We start from the raw sequence: 19,001 nt of genomic DNA, 5'->3' as shown, positions 1-19,001 counted from the left end.
GCCTCTTCTGGCAGCATTGGTCACATGTACTGCAGGAGGCCATAACCTCTGTAAACTGCACGCCAGCAGCTCTCAGCTTGTACACTTGATTTGGCCAAACTGTCTTATGTTCCTCAGCAGAGAATTTCATACCTCTCTCCTTGAGTAAGGAATGGTAAAGAGTTGCCTAGAGTGGATCAATATGGAAAAAAACATAGAAGATGCTTCCTGACTTTACGCTGACTTTTCAGGAAGTATCTGGCCACTTTTATTCCACAACACTTTGTCCTGCCCCTACAAAATGGTTCACTGTGAGCAGCACCTTTGGTGAAGGATGCTGGTAGTGTTTGGGGCCACTGTCAAAATTGCACTTAGCAGCATAAGGAAGCAGAGCATATAAGTAAAGCTTCCAGCTAACCATAAGAAAAAATAATTAAAAACTCTGGGATTCTGTGCAATGAGTATATATATTTTCCATGTGCAAAAAATAAAAAGCTATTGCTTTTATATGATGAAATGGGTCAACGTCATTATGTACTTGCCACAAATTTAGTTGTGAAAAATTGTGAAGTTGGCTTTTTAAATTCTTTGTAATGTATTCTGCAACTGTAGTGAGTAAGGTTGTTTTTTCATGGTTCCAGTTAAAAATTCAGGAAAAAATAAACCGACATAGATGGCATGATTTTCTGAATTTTTGTGTTCTGTAATGTGTAACTTTGCCAAAATGTAATTGAGAGCTAACGTAAAGATATCTTCAACATACTCAGGAGTGAACTGACAGAAGGTAATTGGGGAAAAAATGAGGAAGTATCAATATTATAAATTATTAACACTAACTTTTACATTACATTGGGTTTTAAACATTTTTCTAAATAGAAAGCCTTTTAGTTGATGCAATGCCAACTGATGTTAATATATTTGTATACGTACTTATTCTTCTTTTTTGTTATTTAGAATCAAAGCATTTCGAACCCTCCAGGAAGCGCTCAAATGCAACTATGAACACTGGCAAATTTGGGAGAATTATCTTCTCGCCAGTACAGATGTTGGAGAGTTTTCAGAAGCAATTAAAGCTTATCATCGGCTCATGGACTTAAGAGAAAAGTACAAGGACACACAGGTGGGGAAGTTTTCATGTTAAATCATTCTGTATGTTTTTTCTTGTGAGACAGAGAGAGATTACTGCTGATAGTGGTATCAGTAATGATAGTGCACATACCAATGAAGTTATGTAGCCAAGCCATTTAAATTTTTTTATCTGCACTGTAAGCCTAAGTATTAAAAATAAAAATGAACAGGAAGGCCTTTCTGTCCTCAGATTGCCTCAGATTTTATAGAAGGATAACTATGAACCTGGCAGTCTTCAGGTCTATTTCTGCATAAAAGGCACCATCTTTCCACATTGTTCTTGCATGTGTTGGTATCAGAAATAGCATACATTATTTAGCTTACAGAAGGGCAAGCTTTTCCCATGAGTTTGAAAATTCCACAGAAGATCTTCTGAAAGTGAGTTATGTTTCATGGACTGAATGTGTTACAGTCATTAAGTCATACAGTCATATTAAGAATCAACACTGATTCTTATAAATCTGGAACAAAGGAAAATAATGGAGGCATTTTGCTCACCTTTCACTTTTAGTTCAATCAATTTCTATGTTTGCAAATGAATGCTTTAGATAAAATCCAGAGAGCCTACTTTAACAGTTGCCAGTAAGATATTACCTTGCCTAAAACCAGATTCTGATCTAAGCAGGGTTCTGTGCGCTCAGTGAAAACAGCAAGGTGAATCTTCAGGTTTCCCTTCAGAGTCCCTTAAGCAGAATTATCAGTGAACTGCATGTGAGCTCTGAGGGATTTTGTCTGTAATGCCAAGGTTAGGGGACCCAGCTGTAGCTGGTCATTGAAATCAGGGATATGTTTCTTTTCTTATTCCATAAAATGATTTAAAGGAGCATTCGTAAATGCTGGGTGGTTGGGTTTGGTGTTGAAGAGAGGGAACAAATTAGTTATGGTTGTGGAAACGTATTGTTTTGGTCATAGATTCGGCAGGCCTCGGGGAGAGGGAGTGCTAAAGCTTCTTTCAACTTACTTTTTTGTAACAGGTTGTACATGAGTACAATACTACTACAAAGCCAACCATACATGGGATAGCAGTATGTGTAAATTAAATCTTTTTAGTTTTGTATGGCTGGGTATTAAAGGTCTCTGAAACTCTGCAGTAAAAAGTGTACATAGAAGACAGTCTCATATACGGTAAAGATTAGTCTGTTTAGCATATTGTGGTATTGTGAGGTCTGTGATTATTCAGGGAACATTTTATAGATAATATGCTTTTTATTATTTGTTTTCTCATGTGATAATTCAAAAATATTCTTTGAGGTGGTATGCTGTATCTTTATTCTGATTGACAGCTGAGCAGGAATCAAACATCCTATTTGTTTCTGTTCATTCTAGATATTTGGAGATTATACATACTCCTATTAAAGTGGTTATTGTCAAGTTTTTTATGTAGGATGTTTAATTCAAGTGTTTGGGGTTATTGCTTGCAATAAATTTCTGGTTTTGTTCTGTAACTTTTTCATCTTGTTCCCTTACAACTTTTAGTCTTGCATTGTTATTTTTACACAGAATTATAGATATGCTGGTTTTAACTTTGTGTTCTGTTATGCAATATGCTTTATGGCTCTCAGCATAGCTTCTAATACAGTTTACTCACTTAGAAGTATTTTACTGTTGGCCAAGAAAAAACTCAGAGCTTGATTAAAGAATTTTAGAAAGGCTTTAATCAATAGTCTTTACAAGGAAGAGAACAAAACAACAGCATCAAAAATGAAGCACATAAAACTGTTGAGATTGTTTACAAAGCTCAGCATTAATTTCTGAGCCTCTCCCATTTGCCAACTGGCCTTTTCTAAGTAGAGATGTGCCGTGAACCTCTTGTGCAATTGTATTTTAATGAAGTACAATCAGGAAGTTGAGGAAGTGGAAGCATGCACCTCGATTTCCATGCAACACAGTACGATCTTCTCTCGGGTTATATTTATTATTTGTAGTAGTTATGGATCTTAATTGATAGGCTATGAAGATAGTGGTAAAATACAAAGTCGTAATTTGGGGAGATAGTACATAAATACTCTGATTCAGCTGGTTTCTTCTACTACTAATTCATTGCAATTCTTTGTGAAAGCAGAAAACAGTCATTGGACCTTCGTATACTAACCACTTTTAGTACAATCAGCATTGCAGGATTCCTCTTGGGAGTCAGAATGTGTCAAATAACAGTGTGCAATTGAATTTATAATTTGAAAATGTCCTTGGTTAGTGTAGTTAGAACAATCATATTTGTAAATCACTGATTTATTTTATTAGAAGTAACACATTCGTATCTTACTTTGTGATTTCTGTTGGGTCATTGCTGTCTTGTTCCACCAGATTCCTGAATTCAGAAAGGAGCTTTGAGAATTTTTACTTTTAAGTTATTGTAGTTATTAAATAATGATGTTATTGTTGTGGCAAAGATTCTAAGATGAGGATATCATGAAAGTGAATTTATGTATGTACAGGCTCTGCAGACAAAATTTAATAAGGAAGAGCTTAAGCATTATTTATAAATGATCAACAACACAATAAAAGATTATGGCAAAGGAAGTACTTTCAAAAATCCCTGTTTCCTCATAATCTGCTATAATATTTAAAGCATGCTTTCTTACTTCCCTTTCTTACTAGTTCTTAAAATTCTTTGAATTTCTTTAACTGTTTTTATATTCATGAACTTACTGAGTAATATATCTTGAAGACTTTTATTGTTACGTAATAAATTCTACAGACTTGCTGAATTATTTGCACCTTCAACTAGTGGATCAGTCACTGAAAAATACATGATGAAAAAGCCTTACCTGTTGTAAGTGTCAATTAAGCCTTTGAATGATTAGTCTGAGACTGTAAAGACAGCCGAGAGATTTCTGCAACTGCTAATGATGCTGCTTTGTACCACATGCACATGCTTGGAGCCAAGAATTTTTTTTTTTTTTTTACTTAGAAAGCTGTAGTTCTGCGAATAACAAAGTTGTTTTGCAGGTGGAAAAGCTGTTTTGATACATTGCTTTCAGAAACCAGATCTCCATCCAGCACTGTGAAAAAATGAGTTCAGAAGTATGGAGAAGTGGCTCCTCCACAACTCTGTGTTACTGAGAATCTGACAAGAAGCTTTTCTGTTACTCTTTCCATCAAATATTGTCCTCATTTCAGTGGTTTATATTGACAGACTGTTTTCTAATAAAAGGCTGTGAGAGCATGTTCCAAGGGGATTTTGAGGAGAGACAGTAGGAGTTGATGTTTTGTCCTTTACAAGAAATCTTTAATTTGGGGATTGGGAGGGCATAGGGAGAGCTCAGTGACTGCACAGTTGTCATTTTGGATCTGGTATCTGAGAGTTCATTTCTTATGGAGCACTGTCAATCTTTATTTGCATTAGTTAAGCTTCTAAAAGTAGTTGGATAAAGTGAATTTTTATATGAAAGGAACAGCTTGGAGAACAATTCTGAAATAAGACTGATACCAGTCATAGCATTTAAAAACAATTATACTTGTTAGTATGCCCAGGTGGGGTCTTTTGTTAAGTTTTTATTAAACACACAAATTCACAAAAGAAAAGGAGTAAGAAGAATACAAATGGTGTGACATACTAAACACGTATTCTGCACGGTGGTCCTGCGTGGCACAGTTTATTAACAGAGGCAAAAGAAACAAACAAACCCTACTACTTGTGTAGGACCCTGGGCAGCAGAGCATTGCTTCATTAGTTCAGTGTATATGGCAGCTTAACTCTCAAAGGTATAAATTAACGTCTAACACTTAAGGCAACTGTCTAAAATGGAAAGCTCTGTTGGACTGCTAATACTTCTTGACAATTAGCACGATTCACTTGCTATTCTAAACAGCTTAATTTAACAAATGGGCACAGCCAAGTAGTATTAATCATTAACTAGTATTTAATGGACCCTTTAATTTGGGGTTTCACACGGGCTTTATTTTAACTGCTGTAATGCTAATGCTTTTATGCTGAATAACAAAAAAAAAAAAAAAAGAGATTATGATTAAAGCGAAAGCAAAGCATGAACTCATTCATGAATAAGTTATTTTTCAGTTGCTGAATCCTGCTGTCTGGGGAAACTTTTTTCACATCCAAAAAAATATTGCCTGTAGGACTCTTGATAACTATAGGTGATGTATACCTGAACTTTTACTATTTAGAGGAACAATTTTGATACTATAGACTGAGAAATGGATGGAAAAGTCATGCATACATATATGAATCCTCAGGGCAGCTTTACTTCCTTTTCAAAACAGATTCAATGTTTCTCCTTACACCGCTGTTATACTAATAGAAATGTCAATACTTTCTGGTGCTTTTCTAGCAAATATTTAAACAATACCTGATTCATTTAATGATAGATTTTATTCCTTTAGTTTCTAAAACACAAATGCCATATGATTTTCAAAACTTTATAAAGGATATGTTATTATTGTTTTGGGGGCGAGGATTGCATTTAGGTGATGTTCAGATGTTTCTGGTAATGATTGTGAAAAGAAATTGGGGAAATATATAGGGCGGTTGTGGGGTATTTTTTTTTTTTGCTTTCTTTTATATACATCTATTTCATAACATTATGAGCTATTTCAATTTGATGAGGATGTTTTACTAGTCTGTTTTTCATTGAAGTCAGTAATTATTTCTTAGGATATATGTTAACTGAGTAATTCTAAGAAAAGTTGTATTAGAATAATGACATCATAATTATTAAACTTCACAAATTTTTATTTCAAGTGTAATATACTTTGCCGTGCTAATTTTTATATTACTTTCTTGCCAATGAACCACATCTTGGTTCACAAGGGTGCATCTCTGCCCTACTTCTTCTAGAGCAGCAGTATATTTGTGTGGTTTGAGGTTATTCACAAATCAGCTTTGAAATTTGAAATTAATTGATTGATATTAATGTTACTATTAATGTGATTTCGTAGTAAATATGAATTTGTGGACAAAAATCCTGGAGTGTTAAAGTTGGGAAATGAGTGGGTTTTTTCACCTACCTTTATGAATGCAAGCATTAGGAGACTTCCATTTATTTTTATTTTTATTTGCTGATCTCTCTTCTGTGCTACGCAATAAAGGTAGTTCTCAGTAAGTCACAGCTTACACGGGTTTTATTTTCTTCTGATTTAATTCAGTGCCTTCATTGATTTGTTTGTTGTTTCAATTTTCCTGAGAACGAAGGTTCAGTGAAACGATTTTCTAATTCTGAGTGTCCACCTCTTCAAAACACACAGCTTTGTTGTTTTTCTGGTTTTGGGACACTGTTGCATTTCATACACGCAAAATGCAGCTCCTATCCAGTTCACCAGCAGGTGCAAGTGTTCAGCGATTCTTCAGGTCAGATCCAACGTTCTCAAGTCAGTTACTCAGAAAGTAGTGTCATTAAATGAGTGCTTGTAAAAAGTTTCATTGAACTGGCTGACTTTACCAGAAATGCATTAAACAGAATTTCCAGGGTAGCATCAGTTGCTTTCCAGTTTCCAGTCTCATCCAGTATATATCTATAAAGGCAACTAAACAGAGGTCCTGTAAACATCAGTGTCTTCCATTACCTCATTACTCTGTTCAGCCTGTTTACTGATCATTTTATATTATAAGGTGAATATATCTTTGCAATGCTGCCATAATTTTCTATGCCATTCTCTTTCACACTAGCCTGTCAGGATAACCCAACATTTGTATCTTAGCTCTTTCACCCTTTTATCTTCTCCAACCATAGAATCTTGTAAATGAAGTTTAAATTGGTTGAATTATTCCCCTAATAAATACTGTATTTGCTATGTGGTGCTTCATTTGTTTTTTTTATACTGATGCTCATTATATGTATTTATGTTGATTTGAGTTGAAATAAAAATTATTTTCTGCTGCTTTTTTAAGGTTTTAGCTATTCTGGTCAGGGCAGTAGTGGATGGAATGGCAGATCGCACTGGAGAAGTAGCAAGTGGATTGAAGGGGAAATTGCAAGAGCTGTTGGGTAGAGTGACTTCACGAGTGACAAATGATGGGGAAATCTGGAGACTTTATGCCCGACTTCATGGAAATGGACAGAATGATAGCAGTGAAGATATTGAAAAGGTAAATGTGTTCTGATTTCTGTGTTATGGACACACACTGTACAAACTTTCTCCAGCAAACTAAGTACTATAGTAAGACATGCTGTTGTTCCAGATGTGTTTTGCTATTGTGTTTCAATAAGCTTATCTTCTGTTCTTCACGTTTCTACAGCACGCGTATTTATTATCTAACAAAAGCAAGATATTTTACATCCTTTTAGAATTCAAAAAATATACCTTTTATCAGTATTTCATTGTAAAGCATCCTAACACTATACACGTTCATTGTCCTGGATTCATATTCTGAAATTTTTCTTGGCAGCAATCTAATAGATATAATATATTCTTATTTTTAATAGAAATCTTTGATACTGAAAAGAAAAAACGGTACCTTCTGGAAAAAAGAATGGATAATAATGGCATGATCCAGTGGCATCATAAGCCATCTAAATTCTTCTTTGGGTCCACAAAGAAAAAATACACATTAAGAAGGTCTGTTTCTCAGAGCTTCCAGTATAAGAGTGCTTTGTCCATACGTAGCTTAAAATGGAATTAATATAACTTTGTAATTCTTAACCTGTTAAACTCTTGGACCCTCCCCCATTACCTCTCTGTAGTTTAGCTATGTTAACTTCCACCTCTTTTTCCTATTACTTCCCAGGAAATTGAGATGATTGCATTTCCAAAATTAACCACTCAGTACTGCTTCAAGTGTTTACTTTTGTGTATGCTAGACAGTACTTTGCATTTGATGTTGAATTTCCAAAATTCAAATAGCCTTGCCCACTCCAAAAATACTTACAGGTTATCACATATTCACTGAAGCTGAAAATACACAAGGTCAGCACTCAGTATGTGTTTCCTAATAAGGGTATGCCTTTGGCCAGGACAAGAATCTCTCTGGAAGGTTCCTTATCACTTGATGTCAAGTATATTATGCATGTAGTTGGGCCCACAAATTGTATGCCTTTGCAGTTAAAATTGAAATTATTTGGCCCTTGCTCAGTGTCTTCCTTTTCAGTCTCTGCCCTGTGAAATGCCTTGTTTAGTCCTTTCTCGAGTCCATTGTAACTTCAGTTCTTCCCTTTTTTTTCTTCTCTACTTTTCTTTACTACTAAACAATAAAAGGGATTTGGCCTATTTAGAATTCAGAAGTACAGACTCTGCAATATCCTGTAATATATCCACAGATTCTTATTCAGACATGCAAACTAGGAGAGGCTCTGTCTATACTATAAATGTAATCATTTCAGAATCTGGTTACATCACAGTATTTTTCACTAACCCAGTTATAAACATGGTTTCAATTTGTGGAGTAGACATGACTTTAACTGAGTTTCCTAATCAGACTTGTTACGGAACATACAGCCTGGCTTGCCCTGCAAAATGCAGTCATGTTTATAATACTTACGATATGCTTCCATGTATATCCAAGTATCCTAGTGTGATGGGCAGAGATGAATCATGAAAGAGCAAAACTGTCTACAGTCACAGCACAAACTAATATAAAAATCAATTTAAATGTACTAGATAGTCACTGCTAGCTTCTTTGATATCAAATTATAAAGTATAAATGTGAAAAACATGAGTATTTATTTGCCAGAAGTATCATTTAATGTCAAATATTAAGTGAATATAATTATCTATAGAAGAATTCCAGATATGTTGTTGCAATTTTCAACCCATTTTTATTGTTCAAAAGGTCAGTGAATTCTGAAAGGGTATTATTTACTATTTTGTGGCATCATAGGACAAAGAGATAGGAAAAGATCTATCATAGGATTGTGTTCCTTCTTACAAATGTAGAGTTTGACCTTTATTCCATAATGCAATACCTTATTTAGTGCAGATTTAATTATATTTAGCCCATGTTTTTCTTAGAACTTAATTTGGAAGAATATCTGTCTGGCTATTGTTGAGATTTTTTTTTTGTTCGTTTTTGTTTGCTTGCATTTCTGTTCTGCTGTCGTATCTGACACCATGAATCATTTGAGTCTACAGCTATGATTCACTACAGTGATTTGTATACAATGAATCAGTTAGATGAGCATTAGGAGTGAAAACAATATATTAACTTTTTTTTAACCTAGAATATATTTACTCTTACACTTTTGTGTAGTTGACTTACCACTTCATTGAGAGCTTCTTTCTTTGCTGCCGTAAACGCAGTCCACACCTTTCCCACCAAGGACTCTTTCCAACCTTCAAGCTGCCTACCTGGATTCTGAAAACCTTTTGTTCCTTAAACTTTCCCCTGGTCATAGCCTTTTCCTTCCAGGATAAATTCATGTTCCAGAAGTGCAAACAACCAACCAATGAAGCTTTGAATTCTTTGCCCTCTCTGACAGCTGTCAACAAAACGCCCTGGCTTGTTGCTCTAACTCAGACATGTTAAGATTAAAATCAGGCTGCTGTAAAAACTGTTCTCTTGGAAGTTTTTCCTTGTAATTGCTACCAGCAATTACAACCTAGGTTATTCCAAAAAAAGAAATAATCTGCTCTGGTATGACTTGATACGCCTTTACTGCCACTTGCAGCCATTCAGCATGAGTAGTTCAGTCACCTGGGCAGTAGTGGATGGAATTCTTGTTAGGAGACAGAAACTAGAAGCTTCTGGGCTGACAGTCCCCATATTTCATCTGTTCTTGTTCAGCAGTCAGAAGGCTTTGTTGTGCTCTAGTACGCATACTGCACTGACAGCTTTTTCTTCCTTTGCATAATACTGAAACTTATTAAAAATAAGTGATTGAAGTTGTCATTGAACTAAGCCTTGCATCTTTCATATGCATCTGTCTCAAGTATTTCTTTCACTGTAGAAAGAAAAGAAAACAAAACAAGAAAGCAAAAATGAATTTGTTTCTTATTTTTTTCACTTGCTGATCCATGTGCTTTGGCTTAGTTAACTAGATTTTCATGAAATAAGCTCCGAGATTAATAATTGTTTTTAGACTTTTCTATGAATGCTGAATGCTTATTAGTTTGGACTAGCTGTATGTCCTGACTTCAATTCTTAACCACCCTACATTCAAATATAATTTTTTATTTCATTCATGAACTGGTTATTTCCTCTTCTGGCTAATGGAGTACTAATTCTAGTACGGCATTACTCAATTTCTGTTCTCTGGTTACCAAAAGTTAACAGAAGTTACAATAATGAGATGAATTGGCAGATTTTTCTTTCTTGTCCTTTCACCAGAAGAAAACAACTGTTTTCATTTACTCTCCATGCATCTTCCTACTCCTTGTTATATGCTTTTTCTTAATGGGGAACCCTCCTGTGATGTTGTTTGTTTACTTTTTCAGTTTATTTTGTTCACACTGAGAACCAGTGCAGTATGGCATCTAATAGCTGTGTCTGTAAAATACTCACCAAAAATACATATATAGAAAGAAAACTTTGATGTATTCAGTTCTGCATTTAATAGCTACAAAATTACTCTTCAGTGTGAGTACAAGTATTTTTCCTTTTTCATGTGCATTCAATTATGATGCCTTAGCAAATATGGGTCATATCCATCAGTCTAGACAGATTTTTAAAAAATAAAAATTAGATACATGTTACTTTATATGCCTGTCATACTTGAGATGCAATATTGGTGAATAACATCTGTGTTACAGCTGGTGCTTACCACTGCAGAAAAAGATGCTACTTCAACTTGCAGAAAATCAAGCATTGTAAAGATACATTTATTTTCTTGACTACTGACCGCCAAATTTATAGCCACTTAAAACTAAATTAGTCTCCTAATTTGTTTTCATGAGTACTGATCTTTTCTTTCCTTCCTTGCAGTCACTGCAGTGTCTTACTAAGGCACATAAATGTGAAATTCAGTCAAATGATTGGGAGAAAGACGTTTCTTCTTTTAAGGAAGTTGTGAAAGGAGCCATAGAGATTGCACATGGTATGTCCTACCTGAAAAGAGCCTATACATGATGAGTGTAGCCAATATTTATTAAGGAAAGTAATAAAATTTTGCCTCATTCGTTATATTTATTCCTACTATTTGGAGTCTTCTAACGTAGAACATTCCAGACTTGGAATAAGGTAGAAATTGTGTTAGGCAAGTCAGCAAACATGAATGGTAAAATGGTAACTCCGTGTTTTCCAATGTGTTTCCTGATCTAGCAATTTCATAGTTCAAGTGTAAATGCATCAGTAATTCATTTCAGTTTTCAAATCATGACGTTTGATTGCCAGTGCCATGCCAACATCTCCAGGGTAGGTAGTTGTATGTATACTTTACTCAATAAGACTATTGGCTATGCAGTAGTATGTGCAGTAGTATGTGTAGAAGGATTCTTTTAGTCATAGACATACTGGTTTTAGAGGGATTTTCCCAAAATTACTTGGCATTATTTTAGAATATCCCAAAAAGAAACATTGCATTCAAACATTATATATACGTGATATCAAGGTACTTTTAATCAAATGCTGTTGCTTAAAGATTGTTGCTGTTGAGGTAACGTGTTTTTGTTTTGGGGTCCTCTTCCTCTGTGTTTGGATTCTAGTGGCAATAAAATGCAGTAAGAACAAATCAAATAATCAGGAAGCTTTGCAGATACTTTCTTCAGCTCGGCTTAACTTACGTGGCTTGTCATCCAAAGCAAAGGTAGGAATGTTTGAATTACATATCTTTATTCTGTTACTGGCACCCATTTTTCTGTCTTAAGTCATTTAAAGATATTAAGATACTTAAATAATATCTTCCTGTCTTGGTGAATCATCAGAAAGATGTTCACATCTACACTAAGGATTCCACTTGTACATAGACTTCTACTAACCTTCTTCCTGCTAGGATTTAACTGAAATAAACCTACTGTTATAAAATATCAGTCTTATCTTTCAGACTGAGTTAGGATTTAATTTGGTGTTGGGCATACAGACTGAAATGTTTGGAAGAAATCAGTCATTTTGAAGGCTTATTCCTTAACGTGAGTAATAATGGGGAGGAGTGGAGCAGTCTGAGAAGGAATGGCTTGTAAACCTCTAAAAGGGAGAGAACTGTGTCCAGACTACTTTGCATCACAGTTATTTATTAAGGGAGAAAACCATTTTAATTAGGCTTTCATGGATATCTTATCAGTTCAGATAGTAATTATTTGGAAAAGGCTATTGTATTTGAATTACATTTTGGTTTTGGAGCTGTAGTTTGTGCCTCCAAAGCCAGTCACCCAAAGAGCCAAGCCTGTTTCTGCACCATTACTATCCTAATTTTACAGTGTACCTCACAACATGAGACACGGCCCTTGTTAAACTGAGAGCTGATACAGAATACATTTTTGTTCAAAGTGCACTTAATGTCTTATTCTTCCTAGCTGTTTGGGGGGGTTTCATAAATGTGAATTACAGAGTGTAAGTTTTATAACATGTGCTTGGGTTACAAAGTGTTGATCTATCGTCAGTGTGTTAAACTTGACTGACTTTCTTTTAAATCCTGAATTTTAAGGATAAGACAGTAGGAAAGCTGTATAAAGCAGACACAAGTGAGCTCCATAACTAACTGTGCTAATAGATACTAACACATGAAAGTCATAGGAATGTAGTGAAAAAAGTCACAATTTGTGTGTTGTATTGTGATTCACAATGTTATTTAAAAAAAAAAAAAGAGCCTGTACGTTGGCCATGACTGTAGAAAAAAAAAGAAAAACCAAGTTCACTTGACATAAATGATATAAACTTGTATTGGTGGTAGTTTATCTTATAATAACACAATCTTGAAAGATTAAGAATAGTTGAATCTAATATATTGTTTTCTTAATTCATGAAGGTGCTTCTATATAGATGGGCAGATAATGGTGTCCCTGAGATTTATGTCATTTTGCAGAAAGCTGACATGTTAGAGATAAAGCTGCCAGTGTGACTTAATTGTGTTTGCACACTTTCCAATATGACATCTTATTTTTTTATTTGAAGTCTAATTGAATTTCTGAAATGTGTTGATTGTGGTTTCAAAACAGCCATCTTCTGTGAGATGATATGCACAAACAGTTCAAGTGTTTAAGAGGGTCCAAACTCAGCTGCTGCGTCATCAGTGCGTGATTGTTTTGTGGTTAACTGTTTATTTTAAGAGAGAAAAACGCACAAAAAAAGGCTAAGAGCAGACTCAGTTATGATTTCAGAAGGAATAAAGGAGTAGTGAAAGTAGATTTCAAACAGTGATAGTCCAAAATTCCATTGTCAGGACATGCAAATGGACCAAATTAGTAGGTTTTATACTGGTGAAACAACATTGCTTCTCAGATTTCCCACCTCTACTTAGATTTCCACCACTGAGGATCCAGCCCAAGCCTTGTGCCACTCTCATAATGCAGCCAGACTCTGCTAAAGGCTGCTCCTGGAAAATGTGTTGTTAACAGGCTCCTTTCTGAACAGAGCTTTCTGGGCCATCACATGCTCTGAAGCATAGCACAGTGGGCCCTCTTCTGCTCCTTGGCGCCACACATCATTCAGATCTGACAGGTGGGGTCTTCCAACAGGAGAGAGGTCCTGGAGCTGTATTGTAAATGCATGAAATGTGGGTACTGTTGCGGGAAAACATGAGGCACAAGCCCAAAGAGCAGTGGTGCATGAACTCTCCCCAGGCTGTATCTAGTTGAATAAAACTCTTTTAACTGTATGGGGAAAAATGGATAAATAATCATATCATTCTGTTCTTTTGAGCTGTTTTAGCCAGAAAGAACCGAACTTTTCTGTCACATCCCGAAGTGTGAGGTTTGCGGGCTGGAAGCCAGAGGAGCCTCTGTACTTGTATTAAGAACATGTTCCTATTTTGAGGAAGATGTTCCTTGGTTCAGTGACAGGACTGTTGTGAAACGCACTGATGACTTTGGTTCAGGCTTTTTAAGTACTTTTATATATATATCTGTATTGTTCTACTATGATTTGATGACATAATGATGACAGAGGTACTCCACAACAACTTTTGTTTTCTGGGTTTGTTTTGTCTCTACATGTTGGCTTTTTTTTATGACAGATGAAGTGTGATTCACTTCCTTTTTACATAATAAGGGGGAAACATATGTTTGGGTCTCCTGTAGTGGAAATGCTAAGTCACGACCTGAAATGGTGATTGAGCACCTGGTGGGAAGGCAGGGCCAACCCAGGGGAGCTCAGATGCATGCAATGTAACTGAGTGTCCAGGAGTGGAGCTAGGATCCACCCCTTCCCAGACCTCATTTAAGGGTTGGCAGCGGAGGCAAGGGAGATCACACTGGAGATCCCTGCCTAAAAATATGAAAGGCAGCACAGTAGTGGTGAGGAGTGCTCCTGAGCTGTCTCCCCTGAAACAGAGAAACTGTAAATGTGGTTTAAACTAACGTTTCTCTCTGTTGCACAGCAACGCTTCGCAGATGTAGGAAGCCATGAGATTTGCAGCGAGATCGCTGATGAGGTGACAACTATGGACAACTTGATTGCTGAACTCCAGGAACTGAGCAACCAGCTGAGGGACCAGGGCTGAAACACAGACAGATTTCGTGACTGGAAGACAAGAATGACGTATTTGTTTTGCTACAGCTTTTACTGATTGTTAGAATTCTAAAGCAACTACAGCCCCAATAAACGTTTTTCTGAACAATGCTGTTCTTGTGGTCAGCTTTCTTCAGATAATAGACTGCTTAAGATCCTTATCTGCTTTCGCAGTGTTACAAAGTAGTGCGTCTGCTTTCTCGGGCCCAGATTTTCTGGCAGCGAGACGGCTGTGTTTATAAGGCAATTATTGAGGATTAGTTCTGCCTGATCGCATGGCGCGGGCGGCGCCAGGCTCCGCGGGGCGCCCCACCCACCCGCGGGGTGCGAGCCGGGCAGCGCGAGAGGTGCCGGGCTGGACGAGATGGAAGACCACCCGGCGGAGGCGGGAGCTGACACTTCCCACCTATCACACCCTCACCAGCGAGGTGCACAGCCAATCGGAGGGCGTGCCTTTCTACAGCTGGCCAATCGGGAGCTGCAAGGCCTGAGGCGCTGAGCCGAGGGCGGGCTGTGGCGCGAGGGGCCATGAGTCAGGGCGGTGTGTGGCGGCCCGCGGGTGTGAGGGAGTGCGCATCGGGCCTTGGGTTCCTCTTCAGGCGCACTCCAATTTTAGTTCAGTCGTCAGCTTAATTGCTTACAAAGGAGTATAAGTGGAGTCCCAAAAGTAATAATTTAATCTTTTTTTGTTACACCGTTAAAGAAGCAGGATGTACAAAGAGTAAAGCAGCAGTATTTTCTTCAAAGATACATTTATGACCCATGTGCAATAGATCAACGCATTTGGGCCTTTTAGAGGCAAGGGGGATTCTCTGTTGGCATCAGTAAAACTAAAATCTGCTTGGAAATGCTTGTATCTGATGGGCTGGTTTTATCTAGGCTGTCTTGCATTTCTCAATTTTTAAGCACTTTTGCTACAGCTCTTCCTAAAACAAGAAACTGTAGGGTTATTCAGAAACCAATGCAAGACAGTTTTCCCAGGCACTGAGATTTTGACTTTCTGTTGAGAGTGTGACTGTCAGCAATGTGGCTGTCTGTGCTCTGGGCATGCTCGGTTTGCAATACAGCTGTGACAGTTGTAAATGGCGAGTCCTGTCCCTAAGGGGAGAGTTGGAAGGTAAAAGAAAACTGAACCATGAAGTAAATGGATATGAAGCAGTAATAAAAGAGTGTTATTTCAGTGCTGAAAGGTGAACACATCTTGACATTTTTGTAGAGTTTTGTATCCTTGTAAAGCTTCTAAGAATGGAGAATGAATTGCTTACTTGTCAGGATTATAATGTGAGGCTCCCACAAAAAGCTTAATCTTAACAAGGGGCAAACCTGCTCATGGGGGGAACTTGAGTCCACAACATTATTTCATAGAAATGGGCCATAAAGAGAGAGACATTAAAGTTTTCACAGAGTGAATTTGTTGGAGACATTTCCATTTTGCTCATGTATATAGTGAAGGGCCTTCATGAATTAAAACAAACAAAAAGGTCTATCCCTTTTGTGGGAATTACGCCACTGTTGCTGTTTTATATTTTTATATGACTTATTCACAGAGATGAAAAATCTTTAAAACTATTGTGTTGCTCCCAGGGTTAATTTCTCTTGGGAAGGGTTTAGGCATGGGATGATTTGGTGGCAGAAAACTCTCCCAGTCTTCTGGAGATCTTAGGACAAAATGTAAGCCACAATTATATCCAATTCTCAAGCAAATGGTCATATGAAAAAGTAATTCTGCTCCTCCAGTGCATCTCTTCTGCAGTTTTTCATGTTTTTTCAGGACAGATTTTTTCTCATTTGAGCTTCTCTCTCCTTGCAGATGTGTGGAATATAAATAACTTTGTCTTTCATCTAATACAAGGAATGCTATTTGCAGTGTGCTGCTGAAGAGTGGAATGGCTAGTGTCATGGCAGCACACCAGTTTTTACTGTCATATTTAGTGTAATAGAAAGGGAATGTCTGCAGAGACTTAAAAAAAAAAAATACAACCTAAGTATGTACAGACAGCATAAATGTTGTGAAGGATGGAGAAGCAGGAGCTGGATCACCATTTCAGGAGACACTGGTTTTTCAGAACAGATCATCCCAGGAGAGTTCAGTCACTTCATCCATGAGACCGAACACCAGTTCTAAGTCTCTTTCCAGGTATGTTCTTGCTACCTCTTACTGTACTAGTGATGTTTTCTTCTCTCTCAGATACAAGGTGAGATTACTTCTATAAGGAGTTCATCACAGACGACTTTTAAAACAAAAGCCGCCTCTGTACGTTGTATGATACTCATGTTCTGCACTCGTGCCAAGAGCATTTAGCTCTGTAAGACCAAAAAAGACTGTTACCACAAAAGCTGTGGCTGTCAAAAAGCTTTCTAGCATGGAAAGAAAAGGGAACATTTCCCAAGCAGAATATAGGCTTTCCAGATCTTCATCCCACAGGGAGCATCTGTCTTGTAACATGGAAATGATTTTTCACTTAAACCAGTCTCATGACAGCTGAGGAAGGAATCCTTGTGGGTTTAGCAAAGCTGTATAGACCTTTCCCAATGTAGTTATCATACCTACAAACACCTCTGTAATGTCTGTTTTCAAGTGCTATGTGCATAGCCATATGAGAAAAATTACATAGTGTAGCATGTACCAGATTAAGCAGTATTTCACAGGAATTGCTTATATATTAGAACTTTATGTACTCTGTGTTGTTTTTCTTTTTGTCATTTATCTGCCATTAGAGCTGCTTTGGTGTGAAGCAGGGGCAAAATGAGTGAGTCTAGAATTTTTCAGCCTCTGCCTACCCGCAAAGCAACTGTCTCAGGGTTTTGAAGATGAGCGTAAAGCTGGTAAAGCAGGAAAAATATATGATGTATTCCAATCATTGGTGATTCTATGATTCTATGAAGGAGAATTTACTTGCCTGGCTTAAGAGGATTTGTTTAAGTGTCTTTGACCTAATATGATTCAATCTACAATGTATTTTCAACCACTGGTATTCAGAAGCCAGGGAAGATCTCCTGATTCACTCAGAGGGCTGTGTCAGCACAGAATATTGCAGCAGGGTGTGGTGCTTTTCGTGGGCTGGGATATCACTACTCACAGTGAATGTTCTTAGGGCCAGTGAGGCCATCCTGAGTCAGGCAGGTCTCCCTGAATAAATACCACTAGATGATGTGTGTCATGTCCCATTGTCCTCCATTTTCCATCTGCCACACTGACCGGTCCATTCGGAGAGGCGGGCAGCTTTCATCCCAGCATTCATGCAGAGCTCTTTACCAAACATCCCTCGGAATGAAATAAGGCCTGGAATATTTTTTCATGTCTAGTAACGGTGTATGACTTGTATGCAAATACAGAGGGTACATTCACAAGGTTAGCTTTAGGGTATATATGTACATGGGTTGAAACTATTGTTACATTTATTATCAAAATAAATAAGGTAGAAAAAAAGATATTAATTTCATCCTGCTTTGGAGCATTACTGCCTAAAGAAGCAAAAAAAAAGAAAAACCACAACCACCCTGCTATTTCCATACTACTAATAATTAATATATGAGTATTTAACTTTTCTTCCAGCTTGGGTTCTCTGAGCTTGAACTGGAACTCAGAGGGAAATCTGTATAATTATTTTCAATGTGATTGCTTAAGCTAGGTGATTCGTGTTTCAGAAGTGCTTTTGTAAAATTAATTTGGTGGGTTTTGTTTATATTTAATGTATCCGCAAGCATGTATGCATACATAAAAACACAAATATATATCATCATGTGTGCCTGTGTCGTAGAACAGAGCTGTTGATTCTGAAGGTGTAAGAGGAGTGAGCCTTTACAGGAGGGTAAACCTCATGAAAGTAGCACTCAGTACAGAGACTGGAACAGATGTCAGCCTCCTGTCTCTGCATTTCTAGCATGCTTGTCACTAGTTTAAGTGATGGCTGTACAGCATTCATGTTCTTCATTTTCAAAACTGACTAGTTGTTTGCTTGTGTTGTTGAAGAAGCACTTAAAGGCGTTTGACCTTTAAAGTTTGTGCTTAGCGCACTCAGAAGATCAGCGCGTTTCTGTTTCTCCATTCCACGCTCATAGACTCTCTTTACAAAGTCCCTATTCAAATTTGACAAAGTTAGGTTTTAATTTCAGCCAGAACATGGGTCATCTAAATTGGTTATTAATGGGCAATAACTAAATAATTTGTAAATGTTTCCTGTAAATCAGGGATATAAAGCTTTGCTGCTATAACTTAATACATTTAAACTCTATGCCTTTAATCTGAACTTGCCGATGACTTTGTTTCAACTCCGATTTCCATACAGCCTTTTGTTGCTGGTCTCCTGGTTAGGCTTAAAACATGTAAGCATACTTTAACTTACGTTGTTTTTATTTTTGTATTCACAGTAGAGATTTCCACTGCGATTGCAAATTTATGAAT

At 37.0% G+C, this 19,001-nt stretch overlaps 1 protein-coding gene and 1 long non-coding RNA gene across 3 annotated transcripts in view; both read left to right on the top strand.

The window, feature by feature from the left end:
• Positions 1-14,707, top strand: part of TTC27 (tetratricopeptide repeat domain 27) — a 107,145-nt gene extending 92,438 nt beyond the window's left edge. For both annotated transcript variants that reach the window (XM_021392469.1, XM_021392470.1), the window contains 5 exons: positions 934-1,099; positions 6,953-7,150; positions 10,919-11,030; positions 11,638-11,738; positions 14,466-14,707. In XM_021392469.1, the coding sequence (XP_021248144.1) occupies positions 934-1,099; positions 6,953-7,150; positions 10,919-11,030; positions 11,638-11,738; positions 14,466-14,588 (700 nt within the window). In that variant the 3' untranslated portion in view covers positions 14,589-14,707. The remainder of the gene's footprint in view (positions 1-933; positions 1,100-6,952; positions 7,151-10,918; positions 11,031-11,637; positions 11,739-14,465) is intronic.
• Positions 15,122-19,001, top strand: part of LOC110396656 — a 44,666-nt gene continuing 40,786 nt past the window's right edge. Inside the window, exons 1-2 of the long non-coding RNA XR_002437135.1 lie at positions 15,122-15,263; positions 16,407-16,733. This is a non-coding gene — a long non-coding RNA (uncharacterized LOC110396656). The remainder of the gene's footprint in view (positions 15,264-16,406; positions 16,734-19,001) is intronic.

The sequence above is a fragment of the Numida meleagris genome, chromosome 3 (assembly GCF_002078875.1).
Source record: "Numida meleagris isolate 19003 breed g44 Domestic line chromosome 3, NumMel1.0, whole genome shotgun sequence".
Taxonomy (NCBI): Eukaryota; Metazoa; Chordata; class Aves; order Galliformes; family Numididae; genus Numida; species Numida meleagris.
This window is presented reverse-complemented; position numbering and strand designations above follow the sequence as displayed.